Here is a 23690-nt window from a genome sequence, read left to right as displayed (position 1 = left end):
AATGTTATAAATTGCTGGGACCATTTCTGACATTGGGGAGGTTGCAGCTGTTTTGTTTCATAGTCTGAAATATCAGAACTCCAGGTTTGCCCTGTGTTGGTTTAGCTGCAGAACGCTTTCCAAGCATGAGCTGCACAGGTGCTGGCAGCTGCAGTGCTGCTCCCTGCCTCCTGCAGCCCCTCAGCAGCCCTGAACTGCCGCTGCCTGCTGGAATGTGCCATAGAGTGCTGCTCTCTGCCAGCTTGGCGTGTTCCACCAGGTGGCAGATGAGGCCAAGGAATGAAATTCCTGCTCTGATTTCACTCAGCTTCTCTTTAGAAAGTAGAAACTGAAACATTCCCTGCATCAGAAAATTAAATCACTCATTAAAGAGTTTCTTCCTGATTTTATATTGCATGACAGGGTCATGCAAACAGGTCAAAAAGAGAGGGGAAAATGTATTTTCCCATACAAATATATGATATTTTCACTAATCTGAAACACCAAATTATAAAATTGGATCGAGTCACTTTTCTTTGGAGCTGGAATTGCTATTTCTGAATCGCTTTATGGAAGTCTGATGATGACTGGCACAGCAGTAGTGTGTGCAGGGCAGCAGGCTCCAGAGCCCCAAGGGGTGTTGTGTCTGTCTGGGCAGCAGTTCAGAGCTCTCTGCTCTCCTGGTGCCTTCTCCTGCAGGGAGGCAGCAGCCCTTTGATCTGCATTTTCCTGGCAGGTTCCTGTGGCAGCTGCTGTTCCGTGTTGCAGGGGGTGCTGAGGGAGCAGTGCTGGGCTGCTCAGCCTGAGTTTGCATTTCAGATCTTTTGGTTATAGCAGCAGCTGTAGAAGTGAGGCTGAGCTGTTGGGCTCTTCCTGCCAGATGAGCTTGTTGGGGATTTTGCTGTTGGATTCCAGGGAGTAAGGTCAAGCCTGATAGTTGGCTTTTTCTGGACAAGATGTATTCAAAAGCACAAAGCAGCATTCTGTGAAATAGGATTGTCTGGGCTAGCTTCTGTGGCAGTGCTTGGCCCTTGTTTCAGCCTGCATGATAATGCAAAATAATAATTGCATCATTGCTCAGATGCAAGAGACAGAGTTTGTGTCTTGTGGGAACACACACAGAGGGTGGAGCACTGTGCTGCTGTGTGGCTGTGCTCTCTGGGAGGAGAGTGCTTGGTGATGTTGTGGCTGCACTGTTCCCAAAACAGCCAGCAAGGCACCGTGGGGGCATAAATCCCCCTGGGATCTGCCAAACGACCTGTTCTGGCAGGTAATACCGTGCCAGATTGATCCAGTTTTGGATCCATTTTTGCCTTAAAGGGATGCTTTTGGAGGGCTAATACGAGCTTTTCTCTTTAGATGGTTAGAAACATAAATGCCCTTTCCAAACTATCTTTTCCCCTCTGTGATGGTTTTGGCTGGGGCTCCATCACATGTAATGATCACTTGGGAAGGCAAACACCACAGCTCCAAATGTCCAGCCCTTCCTTCTGCTTCCCCCAGCTTTTCCCACTGCCCACGAGGCTGTGTGGGCTGGAGCATCCCCCGGGTCCCTGTCCCAGCTGTGCTGGCTGTGTCCCCTCCCTGGGCAGCACAGAAGGCCTTGGCTCTGGGTGAGCTCTGCTCAGGGACAGCAGAACCAGCCCTGAGTCACCAACACTGCCAGCACAAACCCCAGCACAGCCCTGGAGCAGCCAGCGTGGGGAGAAGTGCCTTCAGCCCAGGCAGAGCCAGCACAGCTCATCCTCAGGACCTTTGGTACCCTGGCAGTCCCTGGGGCAGCTTTTATAGGGCAGCTTTGGTACCCTGGCAGTCCCTGGGGGCAGCCTTTGGTACCCTGGCAGTCCCTGGGGCAGCTTTGGTACCCTGGCAGTCCCTGGGGCAGCTTTGGTACCCTGGCAGTCCCTGGGGCAGCTTTGGTACCCTGGCAGTCCCTGGGGCACCTTTGGTACCCTGGCAGTCCCTGGGGGCAGTTCATAGCTAACAGCAGCTTGATTCTTATTGATACATTGGAGGAGAATAAAAAATGGCTGGTTTTATTGCAAACTCCACCTGTAGTCCTTTGGCTTCACTGCAAAGTGGTTTTTTTAGGCTGGCTGCCCCAGGCAGCTGATGGTGCAGCAGAGCTGGGCTGGGAGCTGGGCTGAGGCAGGGTCTCAGAGGAGCTGAGTTCCTTCGTGCCAGGTGGCTCCAGCCTGGGCTGAGGGACACAATGGACATAAAGGGACCAGAACAAACCAGAGATCAGACTGGAGCTGCATTTTCCTCTCATTCATTAAAAACCAAACCAAGTCAATGTGCTGCGAGTAACTAGATGGTGATGAGGATTAACTGAACCAGGTCGTGTTTTCAATATACAATTCCAATTATATTGTAAAATCTTAAGAATGATTCTGAACTGCTTAAACCATTTTTGAGGTAGGCTGGAAAGTACAGAATAATGACATTTTAATAAGATCCATGTCAGTTTTAGGGAGTTATGCCCACAAGGTAATGTAGGCTTTGGGAATCTCCTGTTGCCAGTAGAAGAACTACATTTACAAGGGATTAACCTTGTTTAGAATTGCCTGGCAGTAAGCAAAGCCACTCTGGGCTTTTGACTGCCGGTCAGTAGTTGACACGGGTGACAGAAAACCTACTGACTCAAGGTCAGTCCTGGCATCAGTAGAACTCAGCAGGCCATTAGAAATGGACTTGTCTACATTCTTCCATGTGGCTTTTTTACTCCTTTGGTGAAAGCAGTGCCATTTCCAAGTGGAGAGGTCCCAAAATCAACTTCAATTTTTTTGCCCCAATGCAGTTTTCCTTGTGAAGTACTGTTCATTTCTGGCAACAGTAATTAAGGATGTTTTAAATTGTAGATTGTAGTTGGATATCTGGGTTATTCACAGTTTGATCATGAGCAATTGTGGCATAAGAAACAGGGAATATTTTAAAATTGTGCAGTTCACAGCATGGTATGTTTCTGCGTACTTCATGTTGTGAATTCCAAATATATAAGCAGTCACGTGTGTTAGTAAACACTAAAATATTGGGTTTGGAAAATTGTTTATTAGTAGTAAATTGGTGAGCTTCCCCTTTCAGGCCTAGATGAGCACAGCTTCAGTGCTGACACGTTAAATGTTTGGGAGGCTTTGGCTGCCAGATCTCGTTTTGGTTCCCAAGGGCCAGCATCTGGAAGGGGTCTGAGCCACAGCAAATCCTACACAGTGCCAGTGCCAGTGGCAGTGCCAGTGGCAGTGGCAGTGGCAGTGAGGAGGAGTTCAGGAGCTGCTGCTCCTCGGGGGCAGCTGGCTGCTCTGCCCTGGCACACAGGAGGGTGAGCAAAGTGGGCAGCAAGAGCCAAGCTCAGGCTGGCCTGGAAACGTGACCCTGGGGAACTCAGAGCCTGTGCAACAGCTCCTCTCTACTGCTTGGGATTTTATGGTTTCACAATGAACAAATCACACTTGGAGACAATACCTGACTTCAAAATCTGACTCTGCTTCTAAAGTGCCTAAATCTCATTATTTACGAAATATGTGAGCATGGCCTTAACTGACTTTACTGAGGAAAACGGGTTAAACAGGGGCTCGGTCCAGTTCAGCAGGAGAAAATTTAAATCCAGCCCTTGATGAACACAACTGAAGTAGAACTGTAGCCACATTTCAGAGCACACTGTTTGCAGTACTGTACATCTTTTAAAGCAAATCTCAGTGTTTTCCTCGCTTGTCAAAACTGCATTGGGAGTTGCAGGTTTGGTTGGCCCCAGCTAGCATATCTGCAATATTTTTCACTATATCAAAATACCAAATGATGAACTCTCCTGAAAGGCAGTGACAAAGCTTAACCATTTCAAAAGGGAATTATTTCAGAATTGTTAGCAAATTTAATTCTTGCAAGTGTTTTTGTGTTTGTAACATGTGTGGTACATCAGTAATTCAGCTTATTTAAAGTAGAAAGAAATGGTACATACTCAACCTCATGAATGTTGTGTGCTATTCCTGTTGCAAATTGCCTTACAGAAAGGGCATCAAATAAACCAAGCACCAGGCTCCTGTGGCTGGCGTGGTGCACTGCAGGATCCTGTTACAGCCCCTCTTTGTAATTCTAGGAGGCAGAAAACAAAATCTGACACTGAAAAATAATAAGTTTAAGTAAATCATGTAGGAGAAACGTACATTTATGTCCAAGAAGTGGTGAGATGCTGCCAGAACAATGCAGCTACATTATGAATCTTTAATGATTCTGAAAGTCATAATGGTCTGTCACTAATGCCCATTAATGATCTCTCTATACCACGAGTATGGGCTTGATGTTTCTGGCCAGTACCTTAGAGAATACTTTAAATGTGCCTTAAACTTTCTCTGATCTGCTCCCTGTGTGTCTGCTCCAGATGTAGACTGCAATTGCCTGGGCAGGAGCAGCTTGTAAGGCAGCATGGCTTTGGGGATAAGAAAGTCTTATTCAGGTAAGATGTATTTAAGCAATGTTTTTTTACAGGAAAAAAGGAGAAGGTATTTCCTGGCAACTAATCCTCTGTAGAGGTTATAAACTATATAAAGAAATCAGAGGTTAATATTTCTTTAATACTAAGAATGTGGTTGTTCTTAGACTTCATGAGTTTTCTTTGGTAACTAAAAAAATGTCATTTAAGAAGGAAAAGGCAAGTGTTACTGTTCATTCCTACTGACTGGAACTGTAAATAGACTGAATATGCTGCTGAGCTGGGAAATTTGTCCTAATTAAATGTACGTTTCACATGTCAAACAGGTTGATTTTAAACATCTGTGCCACATATTTAGTTAATTTTGTATCCAAGCTTTTGTCAGGTGTAAGAATTTCTTTAGAGGAAAAGCCAGCCCTAATTGCCTTTCATCAGAGTACTGTGCTTAGCCTTAACTGAAGGCAATCTTGTCATGGTGTTAGTAACGTAAAAACATTTTCAATACAAAACCTTCTTAATTTCTCTATTCTTTTGTCCGTGTTTTAGCTGAAGGCTTATGATGGTGTAATTTAGTTTTCTTCAATAATGAAAAAGTGTATTCTCTGCATGGGGTACGTGAAATAATCAGATTACTCTAAGAACCAACGCCCTGTGGCTAGAAGGGAAGAGCAAATCCAGGGGCTTTGGGAAAATACCCCAGTATCAAACAATAATCTGATCAGCAGCATGTACAGAGCATTCAGTATGAACTGTGAGCCTTGGATATCAGCTGGGCTGTGTGTCATTCTCTATTAGAAATAACACACTAATCACCAACTTCTATGAATTGTGGGGGGCATCCATTTTTCTTTTTCTCTTTAAGATTACTGTAGCAAATCTGAGTGTAGTATAAAGTGTGCAGTGCCAAGTGTGCACTCTGCGTTGGTTTTGGCATGTAGCAGGTCTGATCATATGGATATTAGCTATTATTAACTGCTAATGCCTTTTTGTGCTGCAGCAGCAGGAAGGGTTCTGGCTGGGGCACTCAGGATGAAGGGGGTCTGCAGCAGTTGGGACTCCCGCCAGGGTTAGGTTTTGGGGTGCCAGTTGTATAGCCCCAGTGGGCAGCTGGCATGGACCGTGCTGTGGGGACATGCCCACGGTGTGGGGATTGTCACTGTGCTGTGGGAATCTGTCACCGTGCTGTGGGGACATGTCTGTGCTGTGGGGATGTGTGACCATGCTGTGGGGACATGTCTGTGCTGTGGTGATGTGTGACCATGCTGTGGGGACATGTCTGTGCTGTGGGGATGTGTGACCATGCTGTGGTGATGTGTGACCATGCTGTGGGGACATGTCTGTGCTGTGGGGATGTGTGACCATGCTGTGGGGATGTGTGACCATGCTGTGGGGACATGTCTGTGCTGTGGGGATGTGTGACCATGCTGTGGGGACATGCCCGTGGTGTGCAGGACCGGGTGTTGTGCCCGAGCTAAGAGCTGCTCGGGGCCGCAGCAGGCGGGATGTGGGATCCAGGATGGGAGATCCGGGGATGCGGGATGAGGGATCCGGCATGAGGGACGAGGGCTGCGGGCTGCGGGCTGGGCACGGAGCGGCCGCCCCGGCCGGGCAGCACCACGGACAGCGCCGGGTTCCGGCCAGCGGAGCTGTTCGGGAGCGCTCTGGGCGCTGCCCTGTGCCGGTGCCCGGGGTGCCCTGTGCCGGTGCCCGGGACGCCCTGCGATGCCCTGGGATGCCCTGTACCGGTGCCCAGGATGCCCCGGGGTGCCCGGGTCCCCCTCCTCCCGGGCCCGCAGCCGCAGAGGGCGAGGCCCGGCTCCGAGCCCCGTCCAGAGCTCTCCCGGCTCCGAGCCCCGTCCAGAGCTCTCCCGGCTCCGAGCCCCGTCCAGAGCTCTCCCGGCTCCGAGCCCCGTCCAGAGCTCTCCCGGCTCCGAGCCCCGTCCAGAGCTCTCCCGGCCCTGCCGAGCTCGCTGAGCTTCCAGCCGGGGTTTGCTGCGTTCCCACGGCAGCACCGACAGAGCCCGGAGCGAGGAGAGGAGGGAACCCTGCCGGGCACTTACCCGGGCTGACTGCAGGTGTCCCTCTTGGTTCTCATCTTCGTCTTTTTCATTCGTTTCCAGTACTTTCACTGCTGGAAATCTGTTCCATTTGTTTGGTTTGTAGCTGTTTACAAATTCATGTTTTACTGCATACTTCCTGTACAGGAAACTCTATATTTTGCTGAAAGCTTCCTGAAAAGACTGCACATCTGAAATTTTTAAGTAGGCTAAAATTTATGGCAGTAAAGATTTAAAAATATAGTCACTGAGTAAGATGTTTCATATATTGCAGAACTGTGGGGAAAAAAAAGAAAGGACTAAGGGAGGTGAAAGTTTCTTCCATCATTGACAGCTCCCCTTCGATTCCCTAGTGTTTGTGCATCTCAGCCTTTTTGTAACATTTTGAGTTTCCTCCTATTTGTGAATCAGGAAGAAGAAAGGCAGAAAAAAATGTCTGTATTTGTGTCTGTATGAATATATGCCCAGAGAACTTCTTACAATCCAGCAGGCTTATTTCTGTGCTTGACAATCTTAAGTCTGCTCCTTGTCCCTTCCCAGCAAAAGCTCCCAAGCCTTGGAATGTTGTAGATAAAGCTAAACTAAGCTTATTTGTTTGTTAACAAGGTTAAGTTGACCTCAGCTGAAGGGTAAGTACATGGAGATACTGATGGGCTTTGTGACTACTTCTCCTCGGAAGCATGTTGCAGTTTTTAGTGAAACGAGGAAAGAAGGATCTAGTGGGAAGAGGTGGAAAAGGAGAGTGATAAACAAGGGGCTGGGGGCTGAAGGGAGAGGACAGAAATCCTGGATTAACCAGCACCTGTGTAACAGTGTGTGTGTGTCTGCTGTGAATTCAGCTCAGCCCCTTTGAGCTGTATGACTGGGTGTTGCAAAGGCCATTCATATGGACTGGGAATTGGATTAAAATCGTGGTATTATCTTCGTGTCTACTTGTGCAGCTAAGTCTGCTCCTTTTGTGGTGGGTTTGGGTAGAAATGTGCCATGGGTGGGACAGTGACCCAGTCTGTACAAGCAAACGTGGCCCTGCTGGAGCTCAACTGGACCTAAGGAGGGAATAACAGTGCTGAGCTCGGGCAGCTTCCTGTCTCTTTCTCAGATTTCTGAGCAATGTTTCTCTGCATAGCAACAGAACCTTTTTGAGCTTTCTGATGAGGCCTGAGTCCCCAGAAATGTTCCCAGCCTCTAATGCGAATATTGGGAGCAGCAGCAGATGTTCTGCCATTAGCTTCCTTCTCTGAATTGACTTCTCTGAATTTCTTTTAATTTGCTTCTGTGAAATTTGCATACACTTTTTTTTTTCTAGTTTCCAGACCTATTTAAATCCCACAGAGCAGATGCTGGCTTGTGGTTCATGTTCCTGTTTGCTGGCCAATATTTTTCATGGTGTTGCTTGTGAAAACAGTGCATCTAGCCTATGACAATGAATTCTCTTCTGTTTACTCATGATGCACTGTACTTTTCAATTCAAAATCCCTGTGTGATTTCTAGATGTCACCTTTGTTCTGCTCTTGCCAGCAGCAGCTCCTGTCATGAGGCTGATTTCTGCAGGGCCGGTTTGGTGTGGGAAGTGTGACTGAGCCACTGCCTGGGCTGGATTTTTGTTCCCATGTGTGAGAGAGCACTGACAGAAGCAAGACCCTGAGCTGTGCTGACCTTCATTAAGGGTTCACTTAATTTTCGTGCTGGTGAATATCAGTTATCATAACAATGCATGAGGTACAGTCTGAATCATGCTGCAACAAGTTCAGTAAAGCAGAGGTAAAGTTTTCCTTCATAAAGCTGGGAAAATAGTGGTGTTCTTTGTAGGGACTGAATTGCCATCTGGAGTTGCTGTTCTCTCCACTTTGGTGAGTATTCAGCCCAGATACCTGGTCAGATGAGCTTAGATCAATCTCATTTTCCATCACTTAAGTCATGTATGTCTTGTTACACCTCTGTTCATACCATGATTATTGCTTGGTGAACTGAGACCCAAAGGAAGCTCAGGCTCATGGCCTTTTCCCTGATCCTCAAGGACAGACCTTCCTTCTGCTTACAGAAGGAAGGTCTGTCCTTCTGTAAGCAGAGACTTACAGAAGGACAGTTTCTGTAAGCAGAGTCTTCCTTCTGCTTACAGAGACTGAGGACCAGCATTCTGTTTGGGTAAACTGGTTCCAGTTCCATGCCAGTGCGTGTGCCAGGCTCTACTTCCACATTTCCAGCAGCATCATTGACTGGTGCAGGGTCTAAGTGCAGTTCCTGGAGAGCTCTGCTTCCATCCAAGACACAACACTTCTTCCTCAAAGTCCCTTTCATTTGTGACCAGCTCTGCTCACCTTCTCATTTGTCTGTGTGAATGTGGTGCCATGATCTTGGCATTTGGGTAAAAGTCGCAGAAAACCAGCGCCAAGCTCTTCTGACCCCAGTGTGGGTAATTTGCTGGCATCGTTAGGAACCAGCTGAGCCTTGGATCGTTAACACAGCAGAGGAAGTTGCCAGGTGTGGCATCCATCACAGGGTCACAGTGGGCTGGGCTCTGGGCTTGAGGGGAGCCAAGCAGTGGGGCAGGAGCTCATTCTGAGCAAAGCGGGGAGCATGTCTGTGAGAAGCTGGTGAAATGCTTGCATGCAGGGGGAAGGAGGAGAACTCTCAGAGGCTCCAACTCACCAGGGACCCACTGAGTCTGCTTTTGTTAAGCTGTTGACAAAGGATGAATCACCAGATCTGTGAAAAGGTGGGAAAAAATCTTATTTGAGTAATGTGGCAATTTCCAGGCAACTTGCCTTGGCTCTGTGAAGGACTATTTGCAGTGTTTTGTCATGTGTAAAGTGGCCTTATGTTAAGTTGGACAGTGGCACACAGCCCACACTTCTGGTGTGTCCCATGCTGAGATGTAAATGATTCAGGAACGATAAGCTGTCATTTACAGTGATATTTCCAAGAGCCACCGTGCTGGGAGGTGAGTGAGCAGAGCCCCCTGTGCATACTGATGTGGGAGTGTTGCTGGGCTGTGTGGTGGGCACAGAAGTCACTTGGGCACTGCTCAGGTTCCTGGCTCAGCTCGGGCCCCCTGGGCACCGGAATAACACGTTCCCATTTCAGGAGCCTGCAGAGGTGGGGGAGCTGATCCCCTGTGTTTGTTCTGTGACCTTTCCCAGCTGATTGGCACTGATCTTTTATGCCCCGGATAAACGAGTTTTGTGGTTGACATTTTGGGATGACTGAATATGAATTAGCCTAGGTAAAAATATTTCTATTTTTCTATCTTCAAACAATGCCCTCTTTTTCCAAAAATGGCTGCACTACCAGGTCAGATCAAATCCAGTTTTTACTGCCATAGTATAAAGGAATTGGAATTCACAGCTGGGAAAAGGCAGAACTGGGTTTTCTCTCATTAGTATTTTCTGTGAGATTCTAAGAGGAAACTGGTGTTCTTTATGTGAGGTGTTGTGGCCATCCTGAGCATTTAGCAGGTCATGTAAGTCATGAAGGAAAGACTCAAATTCTTGTCAGTCACAAGACCTTGCCCTGGCAAACTTGTGTAGATTCAAGAAGAGAATGAACTTGGACTATGAGAACATTTTGGATGCATCATCTACACAATTACTTTTTCAATATCTCAGTAGTCCTAGTGAGATGTCTCAGGTGTTCAAGTCAGGGGTGTGTTTCTGTGCTTTGCTGGATGGGTGCCATTTTTGACACATCCAGTCCTGTGCACCAGTTGTGCTGGGGTCTCTTCTGGTGTTGGGATTCGTGATTCTGTACCCGAGAAGATAAAAATGAACCAATCACCTCATCCTTTGAGGAAGAAGTGAGCTTTTAGATAAAGTGGGTCTAGGTGCCATGTCTACACTGGTGTCACAGGAATCTATTTTCATTTTTTTCCTTTTTCTGAGCAAGGCTGCCCAGTGCACTTCTGCAAAAAACCATGGCACAGACACACACAGGAACATCCACATCGCTATTTACAAGTTCCTTATGCTCTTAACATAGAAATACTTCTGTTTGCAGCTGCCTATTGTAGCCATTCTTGACTATTAATTCTCAGGTTGGTCTGTTACTAAAATACCATCAAGTCTGAGCTCTTGGGGCTTGGAAGCTAAGCTTCCACTGACACCTTTTTTCATCTTGCCCTCAGCAACAAATCCCAGGCTGCTGTTCTTGGAGCCCTGTCAGGTAGAGCCCAAGCTCTGGGGGTGCCAAGGGGCCAGCACAGCGTGCTCAGCCCTGCTGTGCTGCAGGCTGTGTCCAGCCTGGGGCTGGCTGCAGAGCAGAGGCTGAGTCATGTCCATGGGATATTTCACACAGGAGTTCAGTGATGCAGGACTGGGCTCTGAGCAGCTCTGCTTCCTGGTGAATAGTAATTCTGTTTACTTAGGAGAGCAAAAACCACCGGGGCCTCAGTGCTGCTGTGTCATCCCTGACTGGAGAAAGTCTTGTTTATCTCATCCTGAAAAGAGAGAGATGAGATTCTGGTGGTGCTTTTCAGCAAATAATGCTCTACTTTTGGAGAGTGTAAGCAGTGGAAATAGTCCATAGGTTTGATGTTTGAAACTTTTTTTCCTACTTTTTCTGTAACAGCAAGAACAAAAGAGCATCAGGAGGGACTCCTGACACCCAGTGGCAGGCTGATTTTTTTTTGTTTGTTTGTTTTTGTCACACCAAAGCAGCTTCAAGCTTGTAACTGTAGAGGAGTGGTTTAGTGTTTAAGATGGACTGAGTGAGGCTTGGAGCTGGCTTGGGATTTTTTTCTTCTGGTCTGATTTTGATGCAGCATTTGTTCTGCCTAAACACTACTAGTTTATATAGGGCCTACTATAAACCCTTTACTACTTTCTATATAGGGGAACAGGAAGTAACTGAGAAGGCAGCTTAGTCCGAGGATGGGATATTTTGACCCAAGGTGCTGGAAATCAGTTCCTGCTTTATGGCAGCGTGTCATGAGAATTGCTGATGCTTCACAGGGCACAGAGGAGCGTGGGTCCCCTGGAGGGTGACGTGTTGGGCTTGTGGGCAGTGAGAAGCACTGGGGGAAGGAATTCTTTGCTCAGGGCTGCCCTGGACCATGGACATACTGCACCATGAGCTCTGGCTGTCCTTGCAGCTGCTTCCATGGCAGTCAGCTCTGCAGCTGGCTTGGTATTTTTCACCTGGTCTCAGTTTTTGTTCTGCTCAGCATGAGACAGGACTGACTGTAAATCTTTTGTGCTTGGGGTAGATTCAAACTCAGAGCGAACAGCAGTGGTCTGGGACCTGCCACAGCACAGATGATTCAGGGAGGAGGAAGGGAAAAACAGAACTTTGGCACTTTCCTCTAACTGGGGGAAAGAGCCAGCACTGCTTGCACTTTGGGCCAGTGATGGGGATTTGATGCCTTTCTGTGCAGGAGCCAGACAGCAAGGGCTGCCTGAAAACCATGCCCTGCCTCAGTCCAAGAGCCACTCCTGGCATGGGTGCCAAATTGCAGGCTTTGCTTCTGCCCAATCCAGGCAACTTCGGAAGGTTCAGGCATATTTTAGTGATCACAATCATGGAAATAATCATCAGCAAACACTCAACAGATGACTGGGAGGAAAAATTATAAATCAAAAGTGGGTGAGATCTTTGTCTACTTCAAAACAGAATTGCTTCTGGTCAGATGGCAGCTCCAGGGAGACGATGGCACTGTCTCTGACAGCAACTGGACAAGTCTGTCCCATGCTGATTTCTCTTTGATTGAAATGGCACTGGCAATTAACCCTTAACTTTAAATGTGCCCCACTGCAGCAGCCATAAAGAGAGAGAATGTGTGCTCAAGGAATGCCTGGTTGTCTTCTACATTCAAAAAGTCACTTGGAATATAATTTTATTTTATTTTAGTGTAGTGGGGAGTGAGCAGCTCTTGCTTCTCAAAGAAAATAAAGCTGTTCCTTGAGATTTTTATATCTGGAACACTGAAGTAGTCCAAAGGCTGGTCCTGTACCAAAGACGTTTTCCCAACAAGATCTTCATTTTCATGTGCCATTTATAGTAAATGAAGACATGTTTGTAGGAGTACCGATAGATGAAGAGGTTGCTCATGCAAAAAAACTGGAGGACTGTTTTTTGAAACTTAAATCTGATTATGCATATATGCTATTTTTGTTCCTCTCCTTAGTTATCTGTCAAGGAACATTTGTGCAAATGAATTTTCATTATGGATTTTAATTCCAGCAGGCTGGAATGCTGGCAGAAAGATATCCCAAATACAGCTTTTATATACTCCTTTTCCCTGGGATTTTCAAGGTTAGCTAAATTCTGAGTTCTGGTTAGGCTCAGTGAAAACACAATGTCTTGTGACCTTGTAGGACAGATCACAATGAGGCAGCTTCACTTTGATCTGAAGATCAAACACTGCTTTCCAAATTGGGAATGTTTATAAAGTATTGGGTGAGTCTCAGGAAAGAAAACAAGCTTCACTCATGACTGTATTGGAAGTGGAAAGATGGCAAAATCCATAGTATGTTACCGGTGAGTTGAGTAGGATGAGTTATTGCTAATAATATCCAACTGGCTGTCTCCTGTGTTGGATTTCACATGTCTTATGTGGACTGGCAGATGAGGGTAGTGGTGGAACTTGTGAATTGCAGCTATTTTTACCCCACCGTTAAACTTAAATAAGAAATTAGGAGTGTTTGTTTAATATGCCTGTGTGCATGGGCTGCCTCATAAACAAACGTGTGCGTGTAGGTGTGTGTGTACACAGACAGCTCCTGCAGCCAGGGGACAGCGGGTGGGACCGGGGTGCCAGGCTCAGCACAGCGGGCTGCGGGGGACACATGTCCCTCTGGGTGACACCAACGGCCTGCCAGGGTGGCCGTGTACTGTCACAGGGCCTGGCACAGCAGGCGTGGGGACACTGCCCTGGGTGACACCACGGCCCCAGGGTGGCGTGTACTGTCACAGGCTGGACAGCAGGCTGTGGGGGACACACATCCCTCTGGGTGACACCAACGGCCTGCCAGGGTGGCCGTGTCTGTCACAGGGCCTGGCACAGCAGGCTGTGAGGGACACATGTCCCTCTGGGTGATGCCAATGGCCTGCCAGGGTGGCCGTATCCTGTCACAGGGCCTGGCACAGCAGGCTGTGGGGGACACACATCCCTCTGGGTGATGCCAATGGCCTGTCACAGAGCCTGGCACAGCAGGCTGTGGGGCAGGGATCCCGGCTGGAGGAGAGTGAGGAGCTGCTGTGGCTGTTCCTCGTGAGGGAAGGGCAGTGCAGCAGACCTGTGGAGCTGGGCTGCGGGGTGGTGGTGGCAGCTCGGCGTCTGCTGCTCGTGCCAGGCCTTGTCTCAGGTGTGACCCCGGACAGGGACGGGAGCACCTGCTTCTGCTGGGGGCACGTGGAGGACAGGAGGAAGGGCAAATCCCCTCAGCAGCTGGCCGAGCCTGGAAGCACAGCGGGAGCCTGGTGCTGTCATAGCACCCCAGCCATCCCTGGGGTCTCTGCAGCCCCTGGCCCGGGGCATAGGGGACACGGCTGCCAGCCGTGGGTGACAGCAGCCTGCTGCCATCGCAGTCCCCTGCCTGAACCAGCTCTCAGGGACATCCCACCCTGCCTCAGCGCCCGTGAATCACTCTGCCTCGGGACACATTCTCTCAATACTTGTTTGCCTCCGGGGCTGCAGAGCTCTGCTTTATTTCCAGCCTGAACTGGCTTTGATTTAGGCTCCAGCTGCTGAAAGCATGCTGAAGAGCAGGGAATGGGCTGCGGGGGTATCGCCAGGACCTCCCGCTCCCGGGGTCCTGGGCAGGGCACTGACCCCAGCGGGGCCAGGCTGTGCCCGGCCTCACGGCACGGCCCCGGCCCCGGCCTGCCGCCACCGCAGCTCGGTGTCAACAAACCGGGCTGCAGGAGGGCCCGGCCGCGGGGACACACGGGCTCCGTGCGGGGACAGAGGGAAACGGGAGAACATGGCAACGGCCAGGAAATTGTTCTTTCTGAGGATTTCCTCGTCTGCTACGAAACTGCCGCTGAGAGCGGGCGGTGGAAAGGAACGGCGAGAGACGCAAAAAGCCTCCAATAAATCCGTGTTGCAGAGGGGGGACATGCTGTAAGGATGCGGGAGAGGCAGGGGACAGCTGTGGCTGGAGCTGCGCCCTGCCCCGAGCTCAGCGCTGCTGCCAGCCAGGTGCGCTCGCTCGGGGCCGGCGGGGCTGTTTGCTCACCGCAGTCACGTCTGTTTGGGTGTCTGCGCCTGCCGGGAGGCGGCTCCGAGCGCCGCAGGCACCCCCTCCCGTGGCATCCCTTCCCCTGGCACCCCCTCCCCCGGCACCCCTTCCCGTGCTACCCCCTCCCCTGCCCACCCCAGCCCCCTCGCCGCCGCGGCCCCGCGGCCACCCCGCAGCGCCGGGCAGGGCTCTCGGCTCTCCGCTCGCTGCCGCGCCGGAGAGGAGCGGGAGGAGGAGGAGGAGGCACGGGCGGAGGAGGAGGGAGGTGGTGATAAGGGGTTTGCTGCGTCGCCTCATTTCTGTACCCAGCGCACGGCTTGCGGGGAGTGCGCGGTGCCCGCATCGCTGCCGGAGGGATCCTGCTGCTGCTCCTGCTCCTTCTGCTCCTGCTGCTGCAGTCCCGGCTCGGGAGCTGCTTGTTTACCGGCTGGGAAGAGCTGCGGTGCGAGAGCCGAGCGTGCCGGACAGGGGAGGCTGCGCTCACCTGTCAGGAGCGCAGCGGAAGAGGCTTCCCGAGGCGTCGGCACCCAGGGGCATCCGCGCCCCAGCCCAGTGCCTCCAGCACCCACTGCTTCGGGTCTCTTCTGAGCGAGAAGAGGAGAAAGGATCCAGAAAACCCCTGCAACTGGACAGCCCCTGCTGGAGTCTAACAGGTGTTTGCTGGGATCTGAATGGGGAGGGGACGGGTGGGAAGAAAAGTTAACTGCAGAAATCGGGGCTAGGAGAGATGCGATGATCTTGCACCAAGTGGATGTGCCATGGCTGCGTGCAGATAGCGCGTCTGGAGAAGCTTGGAGGGATGTCTTGCAAGTGATCTGCGTGATCTCCGTAGAAACGCTCGCCTCTGCCTGCAAACTTTCCCCTGCTAGAAGTTGGGAGGAATAAAAAAGCACCCGAAAGTCAAAAGGGGAAGATCCCAGAGGACGAAATCTCGAGCTAAACTGTTGCGTGCCGCGCCGGGGCTCTGGTACTCGTCCCGCCCGTGTGTCCCGGGCTGCCGCGCCGAGCGGCGGGGCGGCCTTGGCCGGGCTGCCCGGCAGCGTCCCCGGCCTTGGGGACGGCCGAGCAGCATGCTGGCCGCGGCCGGCCGGCGACCCCCGCGTGCCTGAGCCCGCCGGGCAGCCGGGGCGGTGGCGGCCATGGCCGCAGCCATCGCCAGCTCCCTGATCCGCCAGAAGAGACAAGCCAGGGAGCGGGAGAAGTCCAATGCCTGTAAGTGTGTCAACAGCCCCAGCAAGAGCAAGGGAAGCTGCGACAAGAACAAGTTGAATGTGTTTTCCAGGGTCAAACTCTTTGGCTCCAAGAAAAGGCGAAGAAGGCGACCAGGTTGGCAAGGGTTATGTCTTTGGGTGGGTGGGTTGGTTTGATGCAGTGGAAACTGGGATGTGTGTCAGGTGTGGGGAAAGGGGGAAAGGTACTTCAGGGCTCGTACAATGGATGTGCAGGAATTGGGTACCCCATGCCAGTCCTTTCCCCTGTCGTGTTCATCTCATTTCTTTGGGTAGCACCCGCTGCTGTCTGTGCCTCACCTGCACACCTGTGTGCACCCAGGTACCCCTAAGTCAGCTGTCTGTCCCTCTGTTACACACATGCAAACACTTGGGTGTATTTGTGGGGGAGATGCTAGCGGGGAAGTTCCCACACACGCATCTCTCTCTTCAATATATAGTTGTGTATTAAATAACTTTGTGGTCTGGAGATCTGGTTTTGGTGTCCCAGGGACTTCACAGAATGCCCATGCCGTGCTTTATCTGCTGATTACAGACAAGGCTTTGTGCTTTTCCTGGCACCTTCCAGAGTTTTGCTTCAGCGCCCTTTGCCTTTCTAGGAATGCCATACCTGTAGCTGCCCTGCAGACACGAGGCTCTCTGGGTCACAGGTGCAAAAGGTCAGGTGTGAAGGCTGGGTCCCTGATCTGAGTGGATTGCTTTGTACTGGGAGGAGCAAAACCCTCTGGCAATGTTGCCATGGCTTTGCTGTGCTGGAGCATTGATGTTGTGCCACTCCACCTGTCTCCCTTGCTCGCAGATTGCCAGCACCTTTGGGATGGATTATGGCTAAAGAGCCAGAGAGAGGGTTGGAATAATTTCTGATCAGAAAAGTTGGTAGATAGGAGTTGTGTGTCTATCAGGACTCTTATCAAAGTTGCTAATAAGATCTAATACACTTATGCAAACTGTGGTAAGCTTTTGCCTTCAGTCCCTGCCAAAATGAAGTGCAGTAGCAGAGCCTCAGTGCCTTTGGTTACAAAGACAAGGAGTGTTATCCAGACTCAGAGCGCTTGAAATGACATACCACATCTTCACAGTGTTTGTCTGTGAAAAGAATGAGATGTTGTGGAGCCAGCTGCAGGGCTGCATGAGCTCCTGACTAACGTAACTGTGTGAAATGACTACAATGCAGATGTCGTTGGGATTCAGTGGGCGTAGACCTTTTTTGCAATTACTCCTGATGCTTTAGCCAGATATCTTGAATGCCACACTTGACAGCATATCCTGCTGTTGTGTACTTTTTGGTCTAGAACGATATGAAACCGTGTGAGATATCTCGCTTTCTAGCTGTGAATCTGAGGATGGTTATGGAAAAAAGAAATCTATGCAAACTATGCGTTGTTTTGATCTTTCTTCTTCTAGCTGATGAGGTAATTACCTCAGCCCTTATGGTAATATTTATTTTGCAGTTCCACACATTGCTGGATTTCAGGGTTTCCCTCTCTATTTTCCATATGTTCATTGAGTAGTTTATCTCTTTGGATTCTCTGTACTCTCTGGAGCAGCAAGGAATGGGGGTTTGTTTATTAGAGCTGCAGCAGTTCCTGTGCTAAACGTTTGCTGCTGTATATTTAGGCTCTCAACTGTCACTGTGGCTCTTACTAATGCTGTTGTAATAGTCTTCTTTTTCCTCTCCATCTAAGAACTCACACCTTTATAAAAGACTGGATGTACTCTTTGCCAGCTCATTTTTAATCTTAAATGAGATAGGGCTGGGCTCCTGGGGCCAAGCAGTACTGGAATCTGTATTCACTGGAAGTAGGTTTTACTGTGCTACTCACGCTGTAATCGAAAGTGGCATTTAATCATTTTGGCAATTGATTTCATAGACATAAATTTGATCTCAGCCTAAATGAAAAGTGATGCAAAGCTGGTAGCCCTGCTTTTGTTTTGGGTCTTTTTCTTACCTCAGCCTTGAGAAGAAGCCTGAAGATTTGTTTTTCACGTCCTGCTTTCTTGGAGTGGCACATCAGGATTTCCCACGTTAATCTCACTGTTGTTTCTTTGCAGAGCCTCAGCTTAAAGGTATAGTAACAAAGCTCTACAGCAGGCAAGGATACCACTTGCAGTTGCAAGCAGATGGAACAATTGATGGAACAAAAGAGGAAGACAGTACTTATAGTAAGTGACACAAGAATAAATGGTGTGTTTGTGGATTGTGGTGTCTCCCTCCCCTGCAGGTCCCCTCAGAGCTGCTGTCCTGGGCTGGCTGAGTGAGTGGCAGCAGCACTAACGCCGTGCTGGAAGCACAGAGTCCTTCAGACTTACTGGCTCTGAGAGAAACACAGATAGAAATCACTTACAGAAATAATGAACCAGAGGAGGTAATGATGACACATGTGACAAACAAAGCAAATGTTATCTCCATGGTAATCCAGAGAAGTTCATTGCTGTCCTTTGGATTTTATTAGATTTTTTTTTTTTTCGTCAGGGAAAATTTGCTCGCCTACTCAGAGCCTGAAATAGAATAACGCTATCTCCACTCTCACACAGGGGCTCATTCAAACAGCGCCGTGATATTTCACAAACTGGGACTTCAGCAGCATTTTCAACTTCACATTTCCCTACTATTATTATTTGGTACCGCTTCTAAATTGTACCATCAACTTTCAACCAGCTTTCCCTCAGGTTTTCTGTGAAAAGTTCTGGCATTTCTACTTGTTGTTTTTGACTGGGTTTTTTACAACTTTGAGGATTATCAGAAAACAGGAAAAGCTGACTAGAGCAGTGATTTGGTGTGTGAAAAATGCTTAAGGGTCTCACCCAGCTAGACAAAAAGATTTCAAGATTGGTAAAATAAGGCAGTGTAGGAAATAATGCCCTGCAGAAAGTGTACAAAGGTGCAGGTGGCCAAGCCAAGACTGGCAGACCTCAGAGAGATGTTTATGTTCATAAATCCAGCTGTGGCCTGCTTCCTCTTCCCATGCAGCTTCATTTCTGTCAGCTCGTCCTGCACAGAGAGCTTGGCAAAGATCATTTCTCCCTTAGGCATTGCTTAGCTGTTCATTAGGAGGTTTTCCTTGTCCTTCTATCCTTATTTAAAACAATGCAAATGTAATAGGGAAAGAGTGGGATGCAAATTGCTTTGGATTATTTTGTGCTGACACCAGCTGATCACAATAGGAAGCAATTAATTTTGCTGTCACTTCTTTGCCACCCCTTCTGTCATATCTGTCCACATGAGGGGCATCCCCTAGAAGTGAGGTAACCCCTCCATCCTGCTGTGCCTCTGGGGACTTGCAGAGATGCTCTCTGTGCCTCTGCTGTGGGTCCTGGCAGCGGTCACGGCTGGGGACAGGTCGCTCACTGCCCCAGGAGCCAGAGCTGGGCGTGCTGCTGCTCAGGGCACTAACAGCTGCTGCTGAGAGGGACAGTCCCATTTTTGGTGCAGTGCCAGCACCCCCGTCCTTGGAGGCAGCAGCTGGGGCAAGATGCCTGGTTGCCTGGCACAGGGCAGAGTGAGCACCGCTCCAACAGGGCCAGTTCCCCACAGCCCCTTCCCAAATTCCAGCAGTCTGTGCCACAGCCACTGCTCATCCCACTGGGGTGTGAGCCAGCTTCCAGAGTGCCTCAACCACGTCCTGCCTCGAAACTGAGCCTGGATGTGTCTGCCAGGGAAATGTGTCCCAGTGCTGGGAGCATCAGCCGAGCACCCGTGGCTCAGGTGCCACAGCCGAGCACCCGTGGCTCAGGTGCCACGGCCGAGCTCCCGTGGCTCAGGTGCCACAGCCGAGCACCCGTGGCTCAGGTGCCACGGCCGAGCTCCCGTGGCTCAGGTGCCACAGCAGAGCACCCGTGGCTCAGGTGCCACGGCCGAGCTCCCGTGGCTCAGGTGCCACGGCAGAGCTCCCGTGGCTCAGGTGCCACAGCCGAGCTCCCGTGGCTCAGGTGCCACAGCAGAGCTCCCGTGGCTCAGGTGCCACGGCAGAGCTCCGTGGCTCAGGTGCCACGGCAGAGCTCCCGTGGCTCAGGTGCCACAGCCGAGCACCCGTGGCTCAGGTGCCACGGCAGAGCTCCCGTGGCTCAGGTGCCACAGCCGAGCACCCGTGGCTCACGTGCCACAGCAGAGCTCCCGTGGCTCAGGTGCCACAGCAGAGCACCCGTGGCTCAGGTGCCACGGCCGAGCTCCCGTGGCTCAGGTGCCACAGCCGAGCACCCGTGGCTCAGGTGCCACAGCAGAGCTCCCGTGGCTCAGGTGCCACGGCAGAGCTCCCGTGGCTCAGGTGCCACAGCCGAGCACCCGTGGCTCAGGTGCCACAGCAGAGCTCCCGTGGCTCAGGTGCCAGCCCACTCGGGCAGGAGGGCTCATCTTTGGCTCAGTGCTTGGCTCTGTCACTGGTCAGCAAAGCACAGCCAGGAATTCCTCATACAGCCCATCCCAGTGGCCCATGGCACCTCTGTCCCTGCTGTCCCATCTCTCCCCTCTCCTTAGCCCTTGCTGACAGGTCTGCAGCACTGTTTGCAGTGGAGCCCATACTCAGACCCTCATGCTGAAAAACCCCAACACCTGCCCCACTTGTAAACGTGCCTCTAAGAAATCACCTTCCAAAAGAGACCTGCAGGTTCTGCCTGGGTGCTGAGCTTTAAATCCTCCTCTCCAGCCTACTCAGAGATCAGCTGCTGCTTTTTGGGGCTGAACTGCAAAGGACCTGTGTCCAAGGGAATGTTTCCTCCCCCCAGTAAACTCAAGCATTTGACAGAATGAAGGAAAAATCCTTTTCCCTTACTGACAATCTAAGTTTCTTTGGCCAAAAGCTGCGCAGATCTGGAGGATTTTCTCTGAGAGAAGGGACAGTGATAGGTGTTGATGCTGAGCTGGAGGCGAGTGTGAGGAGGGTCTGCACTGTCTGCACAAACAGTGTCTGTACACTCGTGGCTATCACAGGGGAGGAAAACCACAGATTTTATGATGCCCTGCATTTATTTGTTAGTTCTGGGTATTCCACCTTTCCTGCTATGCTGGACCATTGTAGGAAGTGCAGTGCTCAAAGGTGCCCTCAGGGCACTTGATGAGCTCTTGGCATCCCCAAACACAGAATTTAGGATCTGTGTTAAATGCTGTCAAGCTGAAATATTTTTTTACTGAACTATGACCACTTGGGGGTTTTTGGGCTGAAAAAACATTTATAATGGGTCATAATTCTTAGCCATAATTTTAAAAATAATAAAAATACTTCAAATTCATAATTTGGTTTTAAATTGGCTTCGGACAGTGACCATAAATATCAAACTTCAGCCTAAAGCAGACCATAGTTTTTCAGCCAAGTAATAAATCACTGGAAATGGGAAGTAGTTTGGCATCACTTTATCCTATCTCTGCATTTCTGCCACAGAGTGGAAGGAGATGCTTTGGGTTATGATAATTTTTTAACTCCCCTTTATTTTTAATCCTACATACTGATCACAGAGTACTGTATTCAACTCATTATTTCTTGTATTCATTTTTAACATATCCATGAATCCAAGCTATGGCAGAGCTTTGCTTTTTTCCTTTTTTTTTCCTTGCCACTTTGCAAACCGGAATCTTCATTTTTTGAAGAGTTGTTTCTGGGCTTATAAATACTGCCACTATTAGCATGTGTACAAGCAGAAATGCAAGCAGAACGTTCAAAGCAGCTCAATTTTGAAAGCACAGATTTAGGGGTTGATCTAAAGAATATGCTGTCCTTTCATTTCATTTTGAAGTTATTTAATTCTGTTTTTTCAAACCCATTCTCCTCGAAAAAAGAGGAAAAATTAAACCCCAATGAGTTATAAGTGGAAGCATTTTGAGATGCTAATGATGGTTTTCAACTTTTCTGAATTTCATCTTCTTCCTTCCTTTCGGTCAAAATGTTTACTGACTTTGAAAACAAGTTTTGATTGTCTTGAAATTCTGTTTTGTTTGTTTGCTTCTGGATTCCTTCTTGCACCTAATGGCCCAAGAAAAGCACCCTAACAAAACCCAAGCAGTGTCCAAGTGTGCTGGGCAGAGCCTGGGTTCTGCTCAGCAGGCAGGTCAGTGCTGTTAGCTGTCAGCACTTCCCATCTCCAGAAGGAGGGAGAGGCACTGATCCCTCCGGTCATTCCTGAGCTCTGGGTGGAAGTTGCTGTCAGAGGGCTTGGTGATAGCACCCCCAGAAATTAATGTATGCACGAATAGAGATTTTTACTTGGTTCTGCTAATTCTGGTTTCATTTTCTGTCTGATCTGCATACTCCAAGGGATTAATTTTTCTCTCCATCTCCTTTCTCTCCTAGCTTTGTTTAACCTCATACCTGTGGGTTTACGAGTGGTGGCGATTCAGGGGGTTCAAACAAAATTATATCTGGCAATGAACAGTGAAGGATACCTATATACATCAGTAAGTAAACGTTTTTAATTCTGTTCTCAGTGGAATTGTGGTAAATTAATAACTTACTGTTGCAAGGGATCTGCTGATAACCTATAAATGTGAGCTGGCAGCAGAGTCAGTGTGGTGGTGATAGTCTGCTTCTGGTTTATTAATCTTTTCCATCAGGAACACCTAGGCATGTGTGTGGTGCCTTTGAATAATCCTGAAGTGTGAAACACAAAAAACCCACAACCCCAACCCCAGACAGAAAGGATCCTCTCTCTTGGTCCCTGTGGAGTGACTGGGCTGGTCAGAGTGGGGCACTGAGGGGAAGGGACAATTGGTGTGTCCCCACGTGCCTCAGCGTGGTTTGTTTTCCTACAGCATCTGTGTTACTCTAAGTAAAAGGAGTTAGAGAAAGTAATTATATTTTTTTGTTTGGCCAGGATTTTCAAATAGAAATTTTATGGCTTCAGGTAGGTGAGTGAGTAAAGAACAGCTTCATTAGTAGTTTTGATGAAGAATGTCCGTTAATAATGTTCTGTGACGTTTCTCACGAGAGCAGTGTTTTTGTTTAAAAAAAAAATTAAATAGACCACTTTTCAATTAAAAACATTTAGCTGAATTATCTTCAGGAGTTTTAATTATACACATTTAATCGATTTTTCACAAGGAGGAAAATAGAGGAAAATGAATTCTATTATCTACTACAAATGATCCTCTTCTATAAAAGATTCCCTTAATCCTGATAAAAATTAAGCAAACTTATTCAAATCTCTCATTTATTTTGCAATCCTGACAGCTGGGAGCAGGGGCAGCTTTGCATATTTTTTCTCTTTCTGCCAGAGCAGGAGCAGCTCAGGCCTGGCAGTACAGGGACAAAGGAACGTTCCAGAGAGCGCTGGGTTTGTGCTCTCAGTGCAGCAGTCTCTGGTTTCTGGTGCTGGTTGTGCTTTCCTGCAGAAATCACCTCTGTCTGGGCAAGGGATTCACCCTGCAGTGCAGTCCCTGCTCTCTGACACACAGGCACAGCCCTGAGCCCACAGGCACCTCTGAGATGATGAGCATCACTTCCAGTTCCCCTCTGGCAGGAGAAGGGGCAGAATGTGGCCCTGCTTTCCATTAAGTGCAGCTTTTAGCTTGATATGCATCTTAGGCAGAGCTCTGAGATTCACTTTGGCTGTAATCTTTATTCTTTGCATTGATTAAGGGTAGTTCTTCACATGGTTATGTTCCCTTGACTCGTGTCTTCCTTGAATCCTTTAATATCTTTGAATTCCATAGTTTATGTCATTGCAAAATTAACTGGTGACATCTCTCTGCTTCCCCCTTAGTAACAGTGGTCATTTTTGTTTCTTTATTAGACAACTATATTTCTTACATTTATTTTTTAATCTTCTTGAACTTGATGGGCTTGGCAAGGCTTTAAACAGAATTTTGCTGTGTGGTTTCCCAAATTTGTACTCTTAA

General features: G+C 49.1%; 1 protein-coding gene across 4 annotated transcripts in view; it reads left to right on the top strand.

Annotated features, from left to right (window-relative positions):
- FGF13 (fibroblast growth factor 13) overlaps positions 1 to 23690 on the top strand; it is a 187402-nt gene that overhangs the window by 131646 nt on the left and 32066 nt on the right. For 3 of the 4 annotated variants that reach the window (XM_050974397.1, XM_050974398.1, XM_030228837.2), the window contains 2 exons: positions 17918 to 18028; positions 22147 to 22250. In XM_050974397.1, the coding sequence (XP_050830354.1) occupies positions 17918 to 18028; positions 22147 to 22250 (215 nt within the window). Of the gene's footprint in view, positions 1 to 15775; positions 15963 to 17917; positions 18029 to 22146; positions 22251 to 23690 lie in introns of those variants that run through there. The other variant, XM_009090446.4, reaches the window with a different exon arrangement.

This window comes from Serinus canaria, chromosome 4A, assembly GCF_022539315.1.
Source record: "Serinus canaria isolate serCan28SL12 chromosome 4A, serCan2020, whole genome shotgun sequence".
Lineage (NCBI taxonomy): Eukaryota > Metazoa > Chordata > Aves > Passeriformes > Fringillidae > Serinus > Serinus canaria.
Note: the sequence above shows the minus strand (reverse complement) of the source record. Positions and strands in the feature narration are given on the sequence as shown.